General features: G+C 58.2%; 2 protein-coding genes and 9 non-coding genes across 11 annotated transcripts in view; 5 read left to right on the top strand and 6 right to left on the bottom strand.

Annotated features, from left to right (window-relative positions):
* COL6A2 (collagen type VI alpha 2 chain) overlaps window positions 1-3395 on the top strand; it is a 29732-nt gene extending 26337 nt beyond the window's left edge. Inside the window, exon 28 of the mRNA XM_075512539.1 lies at window positions 2314-3395. Within this exon, the coding sequence (XP_075368654.1) occupies window positions 2314-2921 (608 nt within the window). The 3' untranslated portion in view covers window positions 2922-3395. The remainder of the gene's footprint in view (window positions 1-2313) is intronic.
* A 5749-nt stretch (window positions 3396-9144) lies between these two features.
* On the bottom strand, window positions 9145-15652 carry FTCD (formimidoyltransferase cyclodeaminase). Its single transcript, XM_075512207.1, has 14 exons — window positions 15599-15652; window positions 14605-14788; window positions 14096-14224; window positions 13806-13894; window positions 13375-13554; window positions 13149-13286; window positions 12694-12825; window positions 11968-12029; window positions 11052-11181; window positions 10767-10928; window positions 10464-10507; window positions 10246-10384; window positions 9421-9516; window positions 9145-9231 (listed from the first exon to the last, which is right to left on the bottom strand). Exons 1-14 carry the CDS (start codon window positions 15650-15652, stop codon window positions 9145-9147), a joined length of 1626 nt encoding a protein of 541 aa, XP_075368322.1.
* Window positions 15653-16141: 489 nt separating this feature from the next.
* On the bottom strand, window positions 16142-16223 carry TRNAS-CGA (transfer RNA serine (anticodon CGA)). Its single transcript has one exon. It is a non-coding gene; the product is annotated as a tRNA-Ser (tRNA).
* Window positions 16224-16498: 275 nt separating this feature from the next.
* On the top strand, window positions 16499-16570 carry TRNAP-AGG (transfer RNA proline (anticodon AGG)). The gene has a single exon. It is a non-coding gene; the product is annotated as a tRNA-Pro (tRNA).
* Window positions 16571-17247: 677 nt separating this feature from the next.
* TRNAP-UGG (transfer RNA proline (anticodon UGG)) lies at window positions 17248-17319 on the top strand. Its single transcript has one exon. It is a non-coding gene; the product is annotated as a tRNA-Pro (tRNA).
* Window positions 17320-17743: 424 nt separating this feature from the next.
* TRNAA-UGC (transfer RNA alanine (anticodon UGC)) lies at window positions 17744-17815 on the top strand. The gene has a single exon. It is a non-coding gene; the product is annotated as a tRNA-Ala (tRNA).
* Window positions 17816-17868: 53 nt separating this feature from the next.
* On the bottom strand, window positions 17869-17940 carry TRNAP-AGG (transfer RNA proline (anticodon AGG)). Its single transcript has one exon. It is a non-coding gene; the product is annotated as a tRNA-Pro (tRNA).
* Window positions 17941-18488: 548 nt separating this feature from the next.
* Window positions 18489-18560, top strand: TRNAP-AGG (transfer RNA proline (anticodon AGG)). Its single transcript has one exon. It is a non-coding gene; the product is annotated as a tRNA-Pro (tRNA).
* A 551-nt stretch (window positions 18561-19111) lies between these two features.
* TRNAA-CGC (transfer RNA alanine (anticodon CGC)) lies at window positions 19112-19183 on the bottom strand. The gene has a single exon. It is a non-coding gene; the product is annotated as a tRNA-Ala (tRNA).
* A 536-nt stretch (window positions 19184-19719) lies between these two features.
* On the bottom strand, window positions 19720-19791 carry TRNAA-UGC (transfer RNA alanine (anticodon UGC)). The gene has a single exon. It is a non-coding gene; the product is annotated as a tRNA-Ala (tRNA).
* Window positions 19792-19953: 162 nt separating this feature from the next.
* On the bottom strand, window positions 19954-20025 carry TRNAP-CGG (transfer RNA proline (anticodon CGG)). Its single transcript has one exon. It is a non-coding gene; the product is annotated as a tRNA-Pro (tRNA).
* Between the last annotated feature and the right edge of the window lie 1206 nt (window positions 20026-21231).

Raw genomic sequence — 21231 nt, 5'->3', positions numbered from 1 at the left:
TGCTCCTGCAGTAGAGGCTGCCTGGGCAGCCAGCCGTGTGTTACGCTCTCGCTGAAGCTCCATGGAGTGATGCTGCTCTCAGCCGCGGTCTGCTTAACTAGGAGCTCTTAAGGCTTGCTTCGGGTCATGTGGGAGGCGGGTGGATCTTGCTTCTCATCTCAAGAAGCATGTAGACAAGCATCAGGGAGACAGACTGGTAACACTTCTCCAACACGATATGCAGCCCTCACTCCCATCCGCTTGCTTCCACCTGCTTTTGCAGACCCCTACACAGATTTTGGACTGTGTGGTTGCAAGGGGCATGCCTTCCTTCCTTTCCCCCTCCATGACTGCACAGAGCAAGTGAGGACCAGGAGTGCAGGCGCTGCCAAGGCAAAGTATCCTTGTGGCAGCAGTGCCTGTGCACCAGGAACTGCAGCATCAATGTACCTTTAGACAGCATTTCTCAAGGAAGGTTGGGCAGAGGTGAGTATGTACCTTTATTGCTTTAAAAGAGTGGAGTATCACAGTTCAATTTCAAAAAGCAATATTTAAAAAACTCATGGAGGAAAAAGCATCTCTTCAGGATTGGTTTCTACTGCAGTTGCAACTGGGATTGCAGAAGACTGTTGTTCACAGTCAGACATTGTACAGTAAGCACCCTTCAAGGCATGCCATCGTTGTAAATATGTTTTACAGTGTGGGCTAAGGAGAAATGCCAGTCTACAAGGTCAGGGAACATGATACAGAAACAACCACAGACTTTTGCAATGTCCAACAAGTTAGGTTAAACCATAAGTACCAGCAGAAGTTCCTGCATCAGGTTTGACTCTTTTACCATGGATAGAAGTGGTGCCCAATAGCCTGTGAGCTCAATGATATGCACCATCAGAGCTTCTGCTACACTATCTTGTGCTGTTAGACTCGTGTTGGACACTGTCTCTATAGCCTCAAGAGCGCATGTATCTATTTTGCTTAAAATATAACTTTGCTGTTTGCCGAATGTTGACTACGCACATAGTACTAGTGGACTAAACAGTGATCCATTTGTTGCTCAGCTCATGCAAGGAATTACACCGGTTCAGCACCCCACCATGCTGAATCCAGGTGTAACAGCATTTGGCACTGAGGAAGCACTTTGTCAAGTTGGATTTGCTCATAGTACGGAAATTCAACCTAATGTGATACTCCTATCCCAAAAGTTACCCCTCGTTGCCAGAAATGGATGTTCAAGCTGGGGCTGCTCCAGAATCCCCTATTCCTTGCCAGTCATGCAACACAACATGACATTGGCTCCAGGACTTCACCCTTTTGAGATTCAGTCTTAGAGGCACAGAATTGCTTGACAGTGATATGGCCACTGCTGCCAACTCAGGGGGTGGCCAGCCACAGTGTGTACATCACAAATCAATACTGCTGTTGCAATCATAGTCCTGACTAGTGCTTTCAGCAGAGAAGGAAACGCAAAAAAAGAAGAAAATTCAACAGTACAGTAATGGAAGTGTTTCTCGGAGAAGCAGTGCACACAGAGGAACACCAAATGCAATACACATAACTACTGCAAAGGAGTGAAATAATGGTCCCTAACTAACAGCTGTCTCCAAAGATAGTTATTTTCTTCTCCCTTTTTTTCTGAGTTCATTCACTGTGTATAGTCGTATGCCCACGTGCCCACTTTGTGGACAGGTGCTGTTCTGAGTGACTGAAGAACAATGTCCCACTGTGTTTCACCCAAATATTGGTCTGTTATATATTACAAAAGCTGCTTTACTATGTACAGGTGCATCAACAAGGATAGTCTTGTTTTCCAACCATATGACCCAACCTTTATAAGCTCTTCAGGAATTAGTGATTGCTGATTAAACTAATCTGGGTGAAAGGTATGAAAACAGCTTTCATCCTACAAATCTGTGTGTGAAGAGTAACTCTGAAAGTAAACCACTCTCTAGAAGTAACCAAGAGGTTTGCAGACACTGCCTGCCAATAATCTCTGGATATTCCTGTTACAGATAAGAGCTGGGCACTGCTGTAAGAAGGTGGATATAATTCTGGGACTGAAATGCACAGGCCTGTCTAATCTCATGGATGCTTGTTGAGGTCTGTCATAGGCCCCAGAATTAACATTCATTAAGACATAGTGGTCAGGAGCTGAGGGAATCAGAAGCAAAGCTCCTACATTACCAGCTGCAAAGACAGGCTTTGGCAGCAGAGTGGTCCTTCTTTGGACAAAGATGCATGGAGGCAACTCCAGCCCAAACTGCCCAAGGCCAGTCCCAGCCTTATCCTGTAGGCTTTCTTATGCTCCCAACCCTTGTCTTCTTCTTTCTCCTGCAGAGCTTGCAGTGGCCCAATGCACACAGCGCCCCGTTGACGTTGTCTTCTTGCTCGATGGCTCTGAAAGAATCGGGGAGCAGAATTTCCACAGGGCCCACCACTTTGTGGAGGAGGTGGCCCAACAGCTCACACTGGCCAGGAGCAACAGTGACAACATGAATGCCCGGATTGCACTGCTGCAGTACGGCAGTGAGAGGGACCAGGATGTTGTCTTCCCACTGACCTACAATCTGACAGAAATCTCCAACGCCCTGGCACAGATCAAGTACCTGGACTCATCCTCCAACATCGGGTCAGCCATCATACATGCCATCAACAACATCGTGCTCAGGCCAGGAGATGGGCAGCGACTCGCCCGGCGCAATGCTGAGCTCTCCTTTGTCTTCATCACTGACGGCATCACAGGAAGCAAGAACCTTGAGGAGGCCATCAACTCCATGAAGAAGCAAGACGTCATGCCCACGGTAGTGGCTCTCGGGAGTGACGTAGACATGGATGTCCTGCTGAAGCTTGGCCTCGGGGACCGGGCAGCCATCTTCCGGGAGAAGGACTATGACAGCCTCTCCCAGCCCAGCTTCTTCAACAGGTTCATTAAGTGGATATGTTAAATGAAGGGAGTGCACATGTCCTCCTCTCACCAATATACACACCCCTGATATTACCTGTTTTGTTTTCTCCCCTCTGTATGGTTGCTAGCAGCTCTGAAGCTGGCCCAGAACAGCTGCAGTCTGGGTCCTCCTTTCTAGCCAAAATCCAGAGCTCTTTTTTGATTTTCACGATGAAAAGTCGTGTATCTTACATTTATGGTGCTAATTAAAACCAAGATCAAAGCAGGATACAGAGCCATACAACGTACTTCTGTAAAGCTTTACACGCACTAAGCCATGCCTTGCATATGTATGGTAATCCTAGGAGGGCTTGTCAGAGAAGTGAGAAACCTTTCCAGTGTAGTAGGACAAATGATCATCTCTAGTTTTCAAAAACTCTCAATATCCCTCAGCGTCCTGTGAGGAGCTTTATGGTTGTGACATACCCCATTCTTTAGCAAACCGTTTTCCAGTTTAATCTCATCTTTTTTGTTCTCTGGGTACTTCTGCCCTGAGAGAACCGAGTGAGTTTATGACACATCACATGCTGCTTGAAATGGTTGGCAACTTGCTTTCTTTTTGCACGGCCCTTGGTGGCTTGCTCCTCTTTCCCAGGAGCAACGGGATGGTGAGAGGTTTTGCTGCCTTCTACAATTGTCTGCAGATGCTCCTTTTGGAGCTCTACTTAGCCTAAATTTCACAGATCATCTTTAAGATCTTCATTTTCCTGTAGGCCATATCTCCCTTGCTTCCTTCTGCCATTCTGACTTTCATCAGAACCTGTTCATTTATTACTGCACCCAAAATCCTGGCTGAGAGGGGCAGCATGCTTCCCAGCATCTCACAAAATACTGGTTAGCCGCTGGAGCTGCCTCCCTGTCATCCCAATGTGCTCAAAGCAACCATGGTGCCTTCTTCCCACTGGTATCTGCTGAGCAATGCCCAGATTTGAACTTGAATTGCGCTGTCTGCAAAATTAAACAAATAAATTCTTTTCACCCTATCCTGAAAAAGCCCCTTTATTCTGTAGTTTTGTCTCTTTTTAAACATTTTTTTAATGAGCAGCTGATTCTCTTGGTGCTAAGCTCATAAGTCCAGATAAGTTTGTATTCTGCCTCTCTTCGCAAACGCTGGAGCACAAGGCCAGCGGTCCCTGCAGCACAGGGGTCACAGGGCACTGCTGAGGACCTGAAGGACAACAGGATGCTGATGGGGCCCCTCCAGCTCTCCCCGATGTCTCCAGCAGTCCTCTTGCAGACCTCTTCCTCCTCCCCCTGACCCCGCACCCCCCAGCGCCCATCAAACTGTGGTCTTGCAGCACAATAAAGACCATGTCTTCATTCCTCACCTGCTTCAGGTTCCTCACCTGTTCATGGGTGAGGAGAGCAGGGATCCTCAGGTGCCCATCTTTGAGGGGGGCTGTGCCTTTCCCCACCATGAAGGTGGCATTGCACCTGAGTCATGCTTTCCCCACGCTTTCTTCAGCCCCTCTTGCATCCAACACTTGTGTTTGTCAAGCCAGGACAGCAGGGCAGGGGAACCCTCCAAGGACAGGTCACATCCCGCAGGGTCCTGTAAGGTTGCATCCATGGTGGTGGAGGTGGGATGGGGAGGAGAGGCTGTGCAGGGCTTGGGTTGTTCATAGGGGACCCCAGGCACAGGGTGCAGAGGAGCCGGCAGCACGGATGCAGGGAAGGGCACGGCGGTGGGGAGCTGTGGCCGTGCATGCTGCAGTGACACTGCCGTGTTTTCCCTCCTTTGGAAAGGAGAGCTGTAGGGAGCTTCAAGGGCCGCAGGACAAAACACAACTGCATCCAGAGAGGAGCCGCAGGAGTGAAATCCCACTGCCCTAGTATGCACACACACCCAGCCAGCAGCACAACAAGGACAAACAAGGCTGCGCTGGCAGCAAATCTGGGTGAGATGGGCTCTGCCACCTCTTTTGGAGATTCCCTCTGCCATGGTGAGCTGCTCGTGCCACTGGTTCCAGCAGCCAGTCACATCGGCTGGCAGCAAAGCCTTCTTGATAATGGGGCTGGGAAGGGTCCTCTTGAGCCATGACAATGGGCAAAACAAAAATAAAACAGCAGCAAAAGCAGCCCTGTGTTAAAACTGTTGTGGTGAAAGCACTGCCAGGCTTTTCACCTTTCCTAGCGAGCTTGCTGCAGTCCCATGGCCATGGCTCAGGGGCTTCAGAAAGAGAGCTCACTACTTTTTCCTATTAACTATTACCCTGGCGTGGAGGATGGCAACCTATACAGCTCAGCAAGGGGAAAGTTACAGCATTCCCTGGCCAGCCCCTCTGCTACAGCTGGGAAAGCTCATGCTAAATCTAAGAACATCTGCGGGTGGTGGGATCCACGTTAGCAGCCAGCATCATTGCACAGGAAAAAACACGCGGACACCAGCAGGCTGCAAACCAGCACACGATACTCCCCGCACTGCTACCTGCAGCCCCGGGGATTACTTTAGTGGGCTCTCCCAAAAGACAGAGGACAGAGCTGCTGCCCATCGTCTCACAGCAATTCCAGGTCAAAGAATTTACAAGCCAAAACCAAAAAAATCACTCAGCAGGCAACACCCTGCTCTAAGAGAAAGGGGAAAGGAGTGGAGCAACATGCAGGTGGTTCCCATGCGGCATTTGGCTTCATGTTTCGTCGCTTCACCGCCGTATGGGAGGGTGGGAGATGTCCTCTTCAGTCGGAGTCAGAACTGCTGCTTGAGCTGCTGGAGTGCTAGAGGAGATAAAACAACGTTAGGGTAGCATGGAAACAACCCTCTTTCACACCATTTCTGATAGATGTTAGCGATCCTGTGGTGAGTGCCCATTCGCGGTGCCCAGCTGGGTCCAGGTTGAGCCTGCAGCAGTGGTGGCTGCAGACCCACCTCTCCCCAGGTGTCTTTGCAGCTCAGCAAAAGGGGTGCCCTCAGGTTTGCATGCTGGCTGGATTGCAAGCCAGTAATTAGTTAATGTCAAGGCCCTGGGGGCCATGCAGATGGTGAGCCTATGTGGGAGTCAGCACAGCACCACAGCTTCAGACAGGATACCTTGTCTTGAAGGTATCCTTCAAACCCTAACCCAAACCCCGGCCAGGATACCTTGACTTGAAGATAAAACGGCTACAAATAACATCACCTCAGTGTTTATTGCAATGCTGTTACAAACCACGTTTTTAGTTTGGAGCCATTATTTTTCTGCTTGGAGAATATAATTACAGGCATATCGTGGGAGGGCTGGGTTTTTTATTATTATTTTACAAGGCTGTTCAGGCCAATCAAGCAAACTCCAGAAGGGTCCTGCTCTCTGCCAGCAAGGACAAACATCAAGGCAGATCACTTTCAGAGCTGTTACACAGTGAGAGGAGCTGATGGTTTGCTTGCTTTGTTTGGGAAATGTTCCTACCTCCAGTGGTGGAACTAGGGTTTTGTTTAGCAGTGCCTCACTCAGACCTGATCCGGATGGTGCCCAACCCTGGAACAGCATTTTCTGCAGCATCTATTCCTGGCACAGAGAATTGCTTTTCCTTCTTTTTTGTTTGTTTGTTTGTTTGTTTTTTAAGAGGGAACTGAACTGCTCCTCTGCCACGGGACACTGTGTGAATGTCCCTTACAGAGGCACGACTCGCTCTCCAGTGAGCAAGACAAAGTCCTGGGATTTAATACACCAGGTGTGCACCCTGAGCTGGTCACTGTTTCAAATGGGTTCAAGGAATTTCATGGTTCACGTTTCAAAAGACTCGCTTGAAATGACTCATGCTTGCCTATTTATTAACCAAACTGGAGTCTCCACGTCTAAAAAAGCCCTGAGGTGTTGGCAGCCCGCTCCAGCTGCCGCAGGGTGGAAGAGGGGAGTCTCAGCTGCCCAGGCTGGATGCTGTGGCATGCATGAGGGGGGTCCGAAGGACCACAGCAGAGATTCAGAAGGGTCCACTGCCACCTCACTCTTACCTTGCCTCCGTGGTGCTTGGAGTGCTTCTTCTTGTGCTTCTTATGGTGCTTCTGATGACAGCCAGGGGGGTACGGTGCGCACCCTGGCATTCCCGGCGGTCCCGGATGGGGGTGCCCATGCGGATAATGCCCCGGTGGGGGGTGCCCATGGGGGTGATGCCCTGGTGGGTAAGGGCCAGACACAGGGGGACCACAGGGATAGCCACCTGCGGGTGCCTGGGGGTAGGCTCCGGGGGCACCAGGCACCACTGGAGGGTAGCCAGGGCAGGGACCTGCTGGAGTGCCGGGACCAGGGTATCCCGGAGGAGCAGGCGGGCAAATTTGCACTTGCGGTGGTGGCACCCCTCCGGGTGCGCCTAGGAAGAAGAGGGGGGGCTGTTAGCGAGCAGAGCTGGGCTCTCCCTGGACAGGCAATGCAGGGAGTTGGTGTACCAAGGCACCCAAAGGACCCCTCCTGGTCTACCCCCTCCTCACAAATGATGCCCCACTCCCCTTTGGTATGCAGGTAATGCTCCCCGGTGCCCATGGTGATTGCACTGAGCCCCTCTCTGAGCCCCGATAGCTGTACTCGCAGCCCCGCCTGGCCCCATGGCCCCTCACCTGGGTTGGGGTTCCACATCCTCCACGGCCCCCGAGCTGCAAGGGAAGGACAGGCACTGTCAGTGCTCCCTCACAGCACCTCCTGTCACGGGGACGTCATCGCCCTGCCAGCAGCCAGGACCTGGCTCCTTTGCCCCACATGTCTGCCCCAGGCAGAGACCACGCTCACTTCCCAAGGAGTGCATTCCCCCTGCAGACCCCGACAGCCACCCCGTCCCTTTGAGGGACAGCACCAACCCCGAGAGTGGCTATCCCCACCTCTGTGCACCCCCAAAAGCCCAGGCATGTGGCTTCCATTGTTAATGGAAATTATAAACCAACTCTGGCCGAGCCTGGGTGCCCAGCCCACGTCCTTGTGGACCACGAGGGGCTGGGGACACCATGTCTCGGTGCAGCGCCTGCCATCGGGATGGTGCACCCTGGCCCATGGGTGCCCGCACTCCCACTGCCCCCGTGCTCCCCAGCTGCCCTGCGGCCCTGCCAGGCACTGCTGCCTCGGGGAGCAGCTTTCGCTCACCGAACCTGCAGAAAAGCTCCCAGCAGAGGCGATGCTGGCAGCACCCTCTGAAAGCACCGCTGCCAGCAGCACCCCCAAACGCCGTCCTCAGCACAGCTCTCCTGGGGTGGCAGGATCCCGCTAAATACGGGGGCCTGTCCCGGGCGAGGAGGGGTGTGGCAGGCAGGGGTGACACCTCTGAGTGGTGGAACTGGCCACACCGCTCCCTGCCGTCACCATGGGCACACGGGAAATGTCAACACACCGCTCCCAGCTGGCACAAAGGTCCCACAGGGCTGATAAAAACAGGGGATTGGAGGGTGGTGGTTTCACCTCCCGGCGTCAGGTGATGGGGTGAGTCAGGCGTCCCCACCACGAACCCTGGCTTGGTGCTCCCAGCATGGGCACAGTGTCCGGGGGGGGGCTGGCACAGCACGGGGGTCACCCGTCTGCAGGCACTGCTGTGGGACAGCGGGGCTCAGGGTCCAGCTAATGACTCCCTGTGACACCGCTCAGGGTGCTGCCATGGTGTGCAGGTGGAGGAGGTGGTATCTGCTGTCAGACCCGGTCAACAGAGACAGGAGGCAGGGCTGGCTGCCCCGATGCTCAGGTCTTCCTCTTGGAGAGGAGGGGACAGAGGTCCTCCCATCCCATCCCATCCCCATCACGCTGCTAACACCCCCGATGCTGCCCCCCATTTGGCAGCACTCCCTTCCCGGGCCAGTGAGCAATGCAACAGGCTGGTCTCGTCATGCACCATCAAAACCACACCTCGCAGAAAGGGACCGTGCCAGGTCTGGCCCCAGCCCTGCGGGCAGGAGGCTGTCTCGGGGGGGTTTCTGGGCACAGAAACACAGAGGGGCATGTGGGGTCAGGAGGTGCCCACGCACGGGGATCTCCTCCTGGGCAGTGCCACAGGGTCCCTGCCATCCCCTCCGTTGGCAGCCCTACGGCCCCAGGCACTGCCAGCCCAGCCGGCTCCTTCTGCCCCAGGGACAGGGGGATAGAGGCTGGGGTCCGAGCCCCACACAGCAAAAATCACCCTTGCCCAGGGAAAGGCCAGCAGGGGACATGACGCTGGGATCTGCCTGAGCACAGCAACTCTCCCGAGGCAGATACCAAAGGAGCCCAGGCAGGGACAAGTGTATTTCCCAGCTGTATTTGCCACTGCAGAGCCTCCAGCCCATCCCTGAGCTCCTCTCAGGTGGCCCGCTTCTCCAGCAGTGCCAGTACAAGCGCCGAGCCTTGCTTCGCCTCTTCCAGCAGCCCAGAGACCTTCTGCGACATCTGCATGGGGAGGGAGAAGGTGCATCGTTTGCCACTCGACAGGTCAGAAGAGCTGTCCACCGTCCACCTCATGTATCCCACTGGTGGCAAAGGGAGGGGGTGCCCAGGCATCCCAGCGGCTTCATCTCCATCTCTGTCCCACCTCATCCCCGCCACTAGGGCCGGGGCACACACATGGCCCCCGCTTACCGCAAGCTTGAACTTCTCATCCGTTATGTCTTTGAGGTTGATCATGACATTGAAGTAAGCTCCGAACACAGCCGCTTCCAGCATTTTGGCTCCCACCTAGGAAAAGAGGCTTGCGAGCAGCTCTCCTGCTGAACCAGAGCACCGCCACGCGGTACTGCAGCAGGGCAGACCCTTACGCTACAGGGCTCCCACCCTCCGTGACCCAGCGGCACACAACGCTTTCCAACCCGGTATTTTCAGGACATGGCTCGGGCAGTGGGAACCGTTCATGGCCTTGCCACACAGGTGGGAAAACTCAGGCAAGGGCTGGTGGACGTCAACTATCCTACAACGGTTGCAAGCTGCCAAAACGTTAGCGGGCAGAAACCACTGGCCGGTTTGGGAAGCATGGCTGGAGAGATGCATCCTGGAGGTCAGGACATGATCACAGAATCACAGAATCATATAGGTTGGAAAAGACCTTTAAGATCATCGAGTCCAACTGTAAACCTAGCACTACCAAGCCCACCACTACACCATGTCCCTAAGCACCTCATCCAAACGTCCTTTAAATACCTCCAGGGATGGCGACTCCACCACTTCCCTGGGCAGCCTGTTCCAATGCTCGATAACCCTTTCCGTGAAGTAAAATTTCCTAATATCCAGTCTAAACCTCCCCTGGCGCAACTTGAGGCCATTTCCTCTCGTCCTATCACTTGTTACCTGGGAGAAGAGACCGACCCCACCTCTCTACAACCTCCATGATGGGACACCTTGCAGGGAAAAGCAGTGTGCCCAGCAGCCTCCAATGCCCAGCTGGGGCAACGCGTGAGCCCGGGGCCGTACCTGGATGTCAGATTTGCAGGCCAGGTTGCAGTGGCGTGCCAGCTCCTTCAGAGAAGGCCACAGCCCGCTCACCTTCTCTGCCAGGGCACAGGGCACCCTCACAGCTGTCTTCAGCCCCTGTTGCATGGCGACCATGCGTCTGGGAGGGGGACAGCCCTGGGGTGAGTGCTGGGTGGCCATGCTCCCCCAGTCTGCAAGTTCCCACCACCCTAGCTCACCTCTCCCGCTCTTCAGGGGTGCTTTTTGGCAGCTTCATAGCTTCCTGCAGGCAAAGAAAAGCAGATTTGCTGCCATTTGCCCCAAGACCCCATGTGCCTTGCCCTGGGGGCCAGGGCAGACCCAATAGCTCCCATGCTCTTGCAAACCTCCTTTAGGCGGTGATGTCCCTTCCCCTGGCCCTGGCTCGGGTCAAGGTCACAGCCCTGCTCCTAAGGACACCAGGGCACAGCGATGCTGGCCCCCCTCCCAGCTGGAAAGCCCCCCCTTTCCCCATGGGACATCTGCCACCGGTGGGACCTCACCATGTAGCTGCTGAAGGCATGGGAGTCGGTGTCCACCATTGCCACCAGCTCATCCATGGCCTGGTGGAAGGGGGGGATCAGCTTCCTCATGATGGGGTCCAGGTCCTCAAACTGCCGCTTCCCATAGCTCATCAGCCCCACCATGCAGCCCAGCGCCGCTCCCTGCAAGGGCATGGGGGTAAATCCTCCAGCAGGACGCAATGCCCACAGGTCCTCTCAGGGGCTCCGCACACCCAGAGGACCCCCTGGCCAGGCAGGGACCCCATCCTGGTGTGGGACACATACCAGGGCAGCTGCGGCTGCGGACACAGAGCCTCCTCCCGGTGCTGCCGACCTCCCACCAACTGCTCGCACAAAGGCACCCAGCGGCTTGGTCACCAGCCCCCCATCCACCTCTCCTGCTTGCACCAGGTACCTGTGGCACAGCAGCCCCATGGGTCAGAGCCCCCCAGGTGCAGGGACACCCACCACCACCACCCAGTCCCTTCTCACATGGCACTGCCCTCTCCAACACTTTTCAACCACCCCTTGGCTCTGCAGGTGTCTAAGAAGGGGGCTAGACAAAAAACCCAGTGGGAGGGTCGGGCAGAGGACAAGGACCCCCATGGGGACAGACAGACAGCTGGGGAGCACATATCCTGGTGGTGTGTGGGGTTGCTCTGCATTAGACTGGGTGGGCTCATGCAAACGGCAAATGGGACAGAAACACGCCTGCAGCCATGTCCCGGGGGGTGGGGGGGGATGACAAGGACTTACAGTGCACGTCCTGATTTCACCTTGGCACGGGCGAAATGTCTGCACCCCCTGCAGACATGCATTTTACACCGGGCGCTGCAGCACGGTGTCTCTCCTTGGAGGGCAGCGTGTGAGCCAGAGGCAGTGAAATTTGGACTGGGGATGGGGTGGAGGATTTAACACATACATGCTCAAGTTTGGCTGTGAAACCTGCTCCCTCTGCCTGCCCAAGTGACCTGGAGTCCTCCCACCCCACGTTCTCAACCATCAGCATTTGGGAGCAGGGACCGCCCCATGCCTGCACAGCACCCGACAGAGATGTCCCCTGGGTGTGAAAAGGAGCTGGGTGCAGGTGCCACTCCCAAAACAAGCTGAGTGCAAGATGCAGGCAGTGGGATCCCCCTGTTTGGTCAGGGGGATCCCCCTGTCCGGGCACCATGATGAGAAGCAGCATGGGGGTTCCTACTCGATGATGCGCTCCCGGGGGTGAAACGGAGACAGGGAGTCCAAGCCCAGCCGGCTGACTACCTGCAAGGAGCAACACCGCCATGTCAGCCCCATTGCGATAAGTCCCGTTGCATCCTCATTCCCTGCTGTTAATTAACCATGGTGATCCAGCCCTAGGACAGAGTTGCTCGGGCCACCACCCAGGGAGAGGACAGCTGGCGTCACCAGCCCATCCCAGACTTGGGGGCGGCGTGTGGCCGCCTACAAACGACTGGAAACTGCACCGATAAATAATTAGCTTGCTCTTATCTAGCACATTCCCCATAGGGTGGAAAAGTCCCTCCCTCCTGCCGCTGAAAAGCAGAGCCCGTCTCCTAGTTTCTAGCTTACACCAGTCCTGGGGCAGCTTCCCATAATGCCACACACTGTCCTTGAGCTCTGGGCAGGTCTCCTTCCCCTCCTGGCCTCCAGGCAGGCAAGCTGGGCAGCTGCTGCCCACACTCTGTCCTCACAGGATGGGCTCTCTGCTCCCTGAGCATCTCAGCGTCCTCAGGACAATAAAACAACTTGCCCCACTTGCTGTGCCCTCACAGCTTGCCAGGCACCATCCCTGGAGACAAGTGTCACTCCTGGGGGCTGCCGTGGTCCCAAATCTCTGCTCAGTGCGACTTTGGGAGACTGGGGGGGTGGGTGTGTCTCTGTCATGATCCCACCCTTGTGTTGGTACCAGGGTGAGCCACGTTACCAGCCTGATCTTCTGTTCCTCCTCCAGGATGAAGAGTTTTTCCTTCTTGATGTAAAACTCGGCTGTGTCCAGCATGGCCTTCTTGGGGACAAGCCCCACCAGCTGGGACCCCACCACAGGGAGGTTCAGTGCCTGCAAAGGACATCAGAAATGTGACTGTCCCCAGAGTGACCTACCCTGCCGCTGCCACCACCCCAGCCTGGTGGTCTTCATCCCTTCCCAGGACCTGGAGAGCTCATGGAAAAGCCTTCGATGGAGGAGCTGGGGGCTAGCAGCAAGTTGCTGAGCTTTTGGGGTTTTTGTGCCATTCAGTGCTCCACCCAGCTTGAGCTGGCTGAGCTGAGCATGAGATAAAGCAGAGCCTGACCTGGGGATGGGGAGAAAAACTTGGAGGGAGACATCCTCTGCGAAGTCCCCATTGAAACAAACGTGGCGTGCCATACCACGCCACCCACCTCCGCGTCTCGGCAGACCTCCTCGTAGACAGCGTGGAGCGGTGTGGTCTCAAAGTCCAGCAGGTTCGTCGAAACCTGGGCTATATTCTCTTCCTCCAAATACCAGCCGATGCCCTGCACCTTCTTCAAGCGCCCGGGCTGCCAAGAACTGCCGTGGTCAAGGCATGGCCCAGGAGGCGCAGGGACAAGCAGGTCTGCTCCCAGCATGCTGCCAGCACAGGGGTACCTGGTCGGCGCTGCGACCCTGCTCACGGAGGTTCAGGGCGATGCGGTGAGCCAGCTCCTTGGTGCATAGCAGGTTGACATTGTACGCGATAAGGAAGGTCCGGGCACCTGTCACCGTGGCCCCCCACCGGGGGACAAAGGTTGGGGGCCCAAAATCGGGAGCCCACTCTGGTTTTGCAAGCTGGGGAGGAGGGAGGAGAGCGCATGGGCTGGCACTGTCAAGCAGCACAATCCACCCTCCCAGGGACAGCATCTCCCTCCCCAGCTGGCATCTGCCACAATCACCTCCATGATCAGCAGCACCCAAAGTGTTTCATAGTTCCTCTCGGTGTGAAGGGACTATGCCAGCCACTGACACCCTTCCCAAAGCCGGGGAGGTGCGGCTCGGCTCTGCCTGGCCCGTGCCGCCCAGCCAGGTGCTGCCAGGCTCACCTTCTCAGGGAGTGCCTCGTACTCCCCGGCACGGACAGCGGGCAGGGCTTTCCTGCTCTCCTCCCGCGCTGCTTCTCCATACAGGTAAACTGCAAGACAGAGCTGGGGGTGAGCACCACCAGGCAGGGACTGGCGGCACGTCATCTAGCAGGGTCCGGTTTTGCCCATCTGGGACAATTTGGTTATATAACTGCATTTGGTTAAGCTTTTGCAAAAGGTGTGCAGTTTCTCCACATCTGGAAGCATGCAGGGTGGGATAGGACAGGCAGAGGTTCCTGGCCCCCACTCACCAGGCACCCCCAGCTCTGCTGCCAAGCGCTGCCCAAAGATATGGGCGCAGGTGACACACTCCTCCATGCTGACGTTCATCACGGGCACGAAGGGGCAGACGTCCAGGGCCCCCATGCGAGGGTGTTCGCCTGGTGACAGGGCAGATATAAGGATGGGATCTGGGAAAAGCAAGCAGACAAGGAGGGAGGACGGCCCTTTCCCAGCCTGTTTTGCAGACTGGGCACTGCTGCCGCGAGGAAAGTTGAGTTTGTGGCAGTAATGTCTACTCCAGCCCAGGGACAGGAGGGATTCAGCCTCTCTGGATCGAGGGGATGAGCAAGAGCTTTGCATGGTCCCACCGCTATCCATTCTGGCAGTGCTGCTTGCTGCAGGTGCAGTAACGTGCCATGCTTGGCCACCAGCAGCTGGTTTTAGCTCCAGCCATGCAAGGTGCACCCAGAGCTGACCGCACACTGCAGCAGAGGGATGCTCCGAGACAGATCAGCTCTTGAACAGCCCCCAAGCTCACCCGTGTGCCGGCTCATGTCAATGAGCTGCATAGCCACGCGGGCCGCGCTCAGTGCCCCTTCGACGATGGCCTCGGGGGACCCCACGAAGGTGTAGACGGTGCGGTTGGTGGAGGCGCCGGCGTCCACGTCCAGCAGCACGCAGCCCGGCGTCTGGGAGATGGCCTGCCCCAGTGCATCGATCACCTGCCAGACAGCGGAGGGGGGCAAGGCGGCTGAGCTGGCTAGACCCCCGCCACAGCCCCAGCTTCACAAGGTGGGGGACGCCTTTTCTCAGCTGTCCCCCTTCCCACCGGTGCTGGGGTTGGGGATGATCCCATGATCAGTGGGGATGCAGCCCTGCGCTGTAGAGGATGCAGGATCCAAAGGCACGAGCATCCCACTCCTACCCAGGGGGTTCGGGACACCCCTGGCTCCCAGAGAGCCCCAAACGCGCTGTGGTCAGGGAGAGACGCCCAGCTGCTGCTGCACATCGGAGACCACCATCACAAATTGCTGTTCCTGAGGATACTGTCCCCTGCCAGCTTCAAAACAGATTTGGCTCTGCAAAGCCTGTTCCCTGAGGGAAGCAGTGGTTTTATTGCAATTTTGGGTTTACTGAACTCCCCTGCCCCCGGCAGGGACGAAGTTCAGCCTAGGGCTGATGCCGAGCACAGATCCCATTAACCTGGACGGCATGTTTTGGTACAACAACTGCAAGCAATATTTCTCTAAGGGGGTATGCCAGAGTACCCGAAGTCCTGGTGCTACAGCAACCTGCAGGCAGTGTGGAGGGGGGCTTCTGAGCCCCCACTTCTCACTGACATGTCAAAAGGGAGCAGGGGCTGCCTTTGGGCACTTTTGGCATTAGCCAGGCAGGGAAAGGTGCACAGCACTTCAAAGGAGGTAGGGCAGAGTCTGGCAGCAGGTGCTGCCCGCACGGCCCCTCCACTGGGCAGCCCAGCCATCTGCACCCTGGCATCGCCCACCCCTCAGCCCCTCCATACGCTCACTCACCTCCTTGTTATTCCCCTCTGAGAAGTTGGGTACACACTCCACCAGCTTGGCCATGGTCCCAGGGTCTGCCTGCACCCCACGGCCCCCAGCTCGGCTCCTCGCGCCCTCGGGGTTTGCCTGCCCTTTCCTGTCCCACTGCAGAGCAAAAGCCTCCCGGCACCCAACCCGTTGCCTCTTCCCCGAGCCAGGGTTTCTCATTAACTGCATCGATCAGTGGCCAGGAGTCAGAAAGGGTCTTGGATAAACAATGTGGTGTGTCTGGAGCAGATCAGGGCACAAGGGCGCTGCCTGCTTGCCAGGGCCAGAGTGCTTGCCAGGGCCAGCCTTCAACACTAATTACCCACCGGCACCAATTCAGTGCTAGGAGAAGGTGATGCCACACGAAGAAAATCGTCCGCTGCACCAGCACCAAGCTGTGGCTACCGGATGGGACAGCCTGCTCCTGCCCAGGGCACAGGAACAGGAGGACCACCACCACTATGTGATGTGGTGGGGGACAGCCGCTTCCCAGGATGCCCAGAGTGGGCACTGGGTAAAAGCTCTCGCTGTGAGCAGGATTCGAACCTGCGCAGGGAAACCCTATTGGATTTCGAGTCCAACGCCTTCACCCCTCGGCCATCACAGCCCCAGCCCTAGGCACCCGGGGGGGGACACCTGCCCCCACCCCGGGCACCCCCCGATCCCCCCCGGGCGCCCCATTTCCCTGGGCAGCGGGGAAGTCTCCGGGCTGTCCGGTGCGTCCCCGCACACACGCTCAGCCCCGCTCTGCTCCCCAGGGGCTGGGGGCGGGGCGCGTCCCCGAAAAGCGGCCCCGGGGCCCCGGGGGCCCTGGGCAGCACTGCCCCCCCAGCACCCCAGTGCCCGGCACAGGGCGGGGGTGCCCGGGCGGCTGCGCACGCCGGCTCGTTGGTCTAGGGGTATGATTCTCGCTTAGGGTGCGAGAGGTCCCGGGTTCAACTCCCGGACGAGCCCTCCTTTTGGCCGCCCGCCGCCGGGCACGGCCCCTGCGGGGACAGGGCACAGACAGCTCTCCCGGGGCTGCGGTGCAGGCCGGCCACGCTGACGGCACTTGCAGCCGGGGTCCCGCGGCAGCTCGGCTGCCCGCCCTGGCACAGCTACAGGCAGCCCCTCACCCAGGGGCTGTGTCCAGAAAACCATGCCCCTGCTCTGACCCAGAGCCCCCACACCCTCTCCCGGCCCCGCTGGCAGCCTGGGGCACCCGAGGGACACCCGCTGCCTGCAAACCCCCGAACCCCACAGTCAGCAGCTCCGCGGGAGCTGGGGAAGGAAGAAGCCACAGGGGTTTCTGGGAGTGACGAGAAAGCCGGCTCAGAGGGAGACTTCGGCTTTGGGGGATGCCCCATGGAGGAAGAAGGGCGGGGAGCTGATGCTGCAAAGCACCGGCCATTTCGACCGCTGCAAGGGCCAGGGAGATGGTTTTGAGGAGGAAAAGCCCCGGAGATGGTGGCAATTGGAGATGCTGGGCACTAACGCCCCACGGTCACCTCCAGACGGTGGCTCCATGGCGCGGCCATGGCAAGAGGGACCTCCCTGCTGCCGGCGTGCACCAAGGGCCACACACAGCCCCAGCTGGCCCCCCAAAGCGTGTGGGGTGCAGAGGCTGGGCGTGCAATGGGGTGCAGCACCCCGGCTCGTTGGTCTAGGGGTATGATTCTCGCTTTGGGTGCGAGAGGTCCCGGGTTCAACTCCCGGACGAGCCCTCCTTTTGGGCGCCCACCTTCCCCAGCGGCATGTGGGACCGCGGAGGAAGCAGGGCACGTCGAGGGCAGTGGTGCCAGCACGCGGGGGGGGCCCATCCTGGCTGGCAGGGCACGTCGAGGGCAGTGGTGCCAGCACGGGGGGGGGCCCATCCTGGCTGGCACGTCCCCGTGGGCAGGCTGGACCCCCAGGAGCTGGCAGCGAGGTGCTGCAGGGTGCGTGGCCAGGGAGGCAGATGGAGCAAGGGGTGGGAAAGGGCAGCTGGAGGCAGCGCTGGGAACCGCGGAGCGGAGCGGAGCGGGTGCTGCCGGCAGCATGTGCCCTGAGGGTCTGGTTTTGGGGCCAGGGCCCTTGGGGCTGAGCAGGGTGAGCAGTGGGGCAGCGGTGGGGGGTGAGGGGACTCGCCCAGTCCCTTCCCCATGCAGAGGGGATGTAGCTCAGCGGGAGAGCGCTTGCTTTGCATGTAAGAGGCCCTGGGTTCAACCCCCAGCATCTCCATGTCCTTTTGCCTCCCCAAACAACCAGAGCGGGGCAGTGGGGGCCCAAAAGGAGGGCTCGTCCGGGAGTTGAACCCGGGACCTCTCGCACCCTAAGCGAGAATCATACCCCTAGACCAACGAGCCGGCGTGCGCAGCCGCCCGGGCACCCCCCCCCCCGTGCCGGGCACTGGGGTGCTGGGGGGGCAGTGCTGCCCAGGGGCCCCGGGGCCGCTTTTCGGGGACGCGCCCCGCCCCCAGCCCCTGGGGAGCAGAGCGGGGCTGAGCGTGTGTGCGGGGACGCACCGGACAGCCCGGAGACTTCCCCGCTGCCCAGGGAAATGGGGCGCCCGGGGGCAGGGACAGATGTTGGGGGGCCAGGACAGGGGGAGCCGGGGGTGCACAGGGAGCCCCGCAGTGCCCCTTCCAGGGGCTGTGTGGCCCTGGGCAGGAGGGGCACAGCCTCTCTGCGGTTTTCCAGCCCTGGGAGAGGTGGGGAAGTGGCATTTTCCCGGGATGCTGAGTGGGCTCCCCCACATCACCCTGTGCGTCGTCCCTGGGGAGCTGGGGGAGCCGACGGGGAGAGCAGATGGGAGGGAGAGGGCAGCCACCACCTGCACGGAGCAATGGTTGGTGTGTGTGGTCCCTGGGGCTGTGGGGGACAGTGTCTGGGCTGGGTCCCAGCTGTGCACCCCGGCTCGTTGGTCTAGGGGTATGATTCTCGCTTAGGGTGCGAGAGGTCCCGGGTTCAACTCCCGGACGAGCCCTCCTTTTGGGCACCCACTGCCACACTCCCACCCAGTCTTTGCAGAGCTCATTTGGGTCCCGGCCATTGACTTTTATCCCTCAGGCACAGCCCCTCTGGGGATGGGGCATGGACAGGACGATGCTGCCCAGCAGAGGGGGGATGGGTGGTCTCCCTAATTCAGCCACGTCCCCTCTCCTGGGACATCCCACCATTTCTGCGAGCGAGGTGCTGCCTGCTGCCCCGTGGGCAAAGAGACACGGCTCAGCCATGGCCAGGGCTCATCCCCTCCTGGGTGGGGACGGCGCTGTCGGGGCAATGGGGGATGGCAGAGCGGGGCCCTCCTGCCACCACGTCCGCGGTGGGCAGCTCTGCCTGGAGCAGAAGCAGAGAGCTGGAATAGGAAACAGCCACCAGTATTTTCAGGGAGCAAGGAGGAGAAACCCTCTTGCGAGGGTGAGATCAGCTTTGGGTTATCCCATGCAGCAAGAAAGGGGATGTTTCCTACTAAGCACGAGCCATTTCCATCCCTTCCTCCCCGTAGCCCTGCTGAGTTTTCAGGGAGGAAAAGCATGGAGATGCTGGGGATTGAACCCAGGGCCTCTTACATGCGAAGCAAGCGCTCTCCCACTGAGCTACATCCCCCTGACCAGGCATGGCATGCTGACCCTGGCACCACAGTGGCAGCTCCCTGGGCAGGCACCATGGGTGGCACTGTCCAAGCTTGCTAAAACCAGTGTTGATTGAAAGAGAAACCCTATGGACATGCCATGGGTGCTGTTTGCAGGCAGCTGAGGAATGGCAGGGCTGACCCTCCTCCACCAGGTCTGCAGAGAGCAGCAGGGGTGCAGTCCCCAAAAGAGTCATTGTCCCAAAAGAAGGGCTCATCCAGGAGTTGAACCTGGGAACCTCTCGTACCCCAAGCAAGAATCACAGCCCTAGACCAACGAGCCGGGCTGCTACATGCCTTTTGCACCCCCAGCCCCTCTGCCGCCCACAGTTTGGGGTTAGGGGTGCAGCTGAGGCTGTGGTTTTCCCCCAGCACACCAGCAGCCTGCAGGTGCCAGGAAGCATCCCCAGCCCAGCTGTGCTTGCAGGCAGCCCCAGGGCTTTTCTGTGGGGCCTGGGGGACTCTGGCAGCCCCGAAACTGGCAGGGAGGTGGGACTGTGGAGGCAAAAGCTGGAGATGCTGGGGGTTGAACCCAGGGCCTCTTACATGCAAAGCAAGCGCTCTCCCACTGAGCTACATCCCCCTACACCAGCACCACCTTGCTCCTGGCTCTTGGGGATCCATCCTGCCCACGCGGACGTGCCCAGCCAGGACATGGCACTGACCCCACTGTGCCAGGCACTGCTGCCCTCATTGTGCCCTGGTTATGTGATGGCCCCATGCACTGCCAGGGCGCCCAAAAGGAGGGCTCGTCCGGGAGTTGAACCCGGGACCTCTCGCACCCGAAGCGAGAATCATACCCCTAGACCAACGAGCCGGGGCAGAGCTGCCCCCCCTGCCTTCGGCCCCTGTGGGTAATGACGCCTTGTGCCCCCATCTCCCATCACCGCCCCTCAAAAACCCATTTCACGTGGTCCCAAGGCTAGCAATCTCCCTCTCCCCTGCCCCACGGGTGCCAGTGTGGCTTTTGGACAAGGGACAGGAGCTGCGAGTGCCAGGTTACTGGGAAATACCCCTGGCCATTCCCTTTTCCCAGCCCCCAGGAGCTGCCAGCTGTGGCGGTCAGCAGGGTGCTGTGGGGAGCAGGACTGGAAGGACAGCTCTGGGGCAGACCAGGGGGATTTTTTCTGGATGCAGTCCCCGAGGGTAGGGCTGCCTGGAGCTGTGCCAGGGTGGGAAGCCAAGCTGCTGCGGGAGCCCCGGCTGGTCGGGACCCCCCTCCACGCAGGACAGCTGCAGAGGGAACAGGGCGCAGAGCTGACTTTCAGACAGCCTTCCCGCAGCGAGACTTTGATGCTAATTATATCATTGCAGGCTCTGCCAGAGCAAGGGTTCCCTCCCTGGGGCACATCCAAACCCCATGAGCTGACCCGGGGGAACCAGGAGGAAGAATCAGCCGCAGGCAGCGCAGGCAAGCCTCGCTCCTCTCCGCTGCCCTGAAAATGACGGAGGAGTGGGGAGGAGCGGGCAGGGAGAGTGCTGCACCCCTGTGATTTCCAGGTCACATAACCCGCCACGGCTGCCCTGCTCCTTCAGCCCCACACGTCCAGTGCTAACACCAGCCACCTTACACAGCAATAACCGGATCACCCTTCTCTTCAGGAAACATGCAGACACCTAATTCTCAGCAAACATGAATTAACAGCCTTGGAATATTAAATGGAACAATTCTTGAGTCTGAAACACAATTCTGCAAGTATTTCACTCCCAGGACCTTGTAAACCGTTGGGATTTGGTCTCCACTTTCATTGCGCTCATCCCTGTCTCTCTCTTCCCGAGGGCTGCCATCCCCAGGGGGAGAAGCTCAGAGGAGAAGGGGGGTGTAGGACAGCCGGGAAAGGTGTCTGGTGATGGTTTGGGCTCAGGGCGAGGCACAGTGCTGGCAGAGCCAACAGGGCTGCAGGCTCGCTGGGGTGCAAGCCTTGTAAGCCCCACTCCCACGGATAGCACCAGGAGGGCCAGACTGGGATGCCAGTGCCTTTTGATTTGCGTGCTTCTTCCCCCGTGACTCATGTGTGGATGG

The sequence above is a fragment of the Mycteria americana genome, chromosome 9 (assembly GCF_035582795.1).
Source record: "Mycteria americana isolate JAX WOST 10 ecotype Jacksonville Zoo and Gardens chromosome 9, USCA_MyAme_1.0, whole genome shotgun sequence".
Classification (NCBI taxonomy): domain Eukaryota; kingdom Metazoa; phylum Chordata; class Aves; order Ciconiiformes; family Ciconiidae; genus Mycteria; species Mycteria americana.
This window is presented reverse-complemented; position numbering and strand designations above follow the sequence as displayed.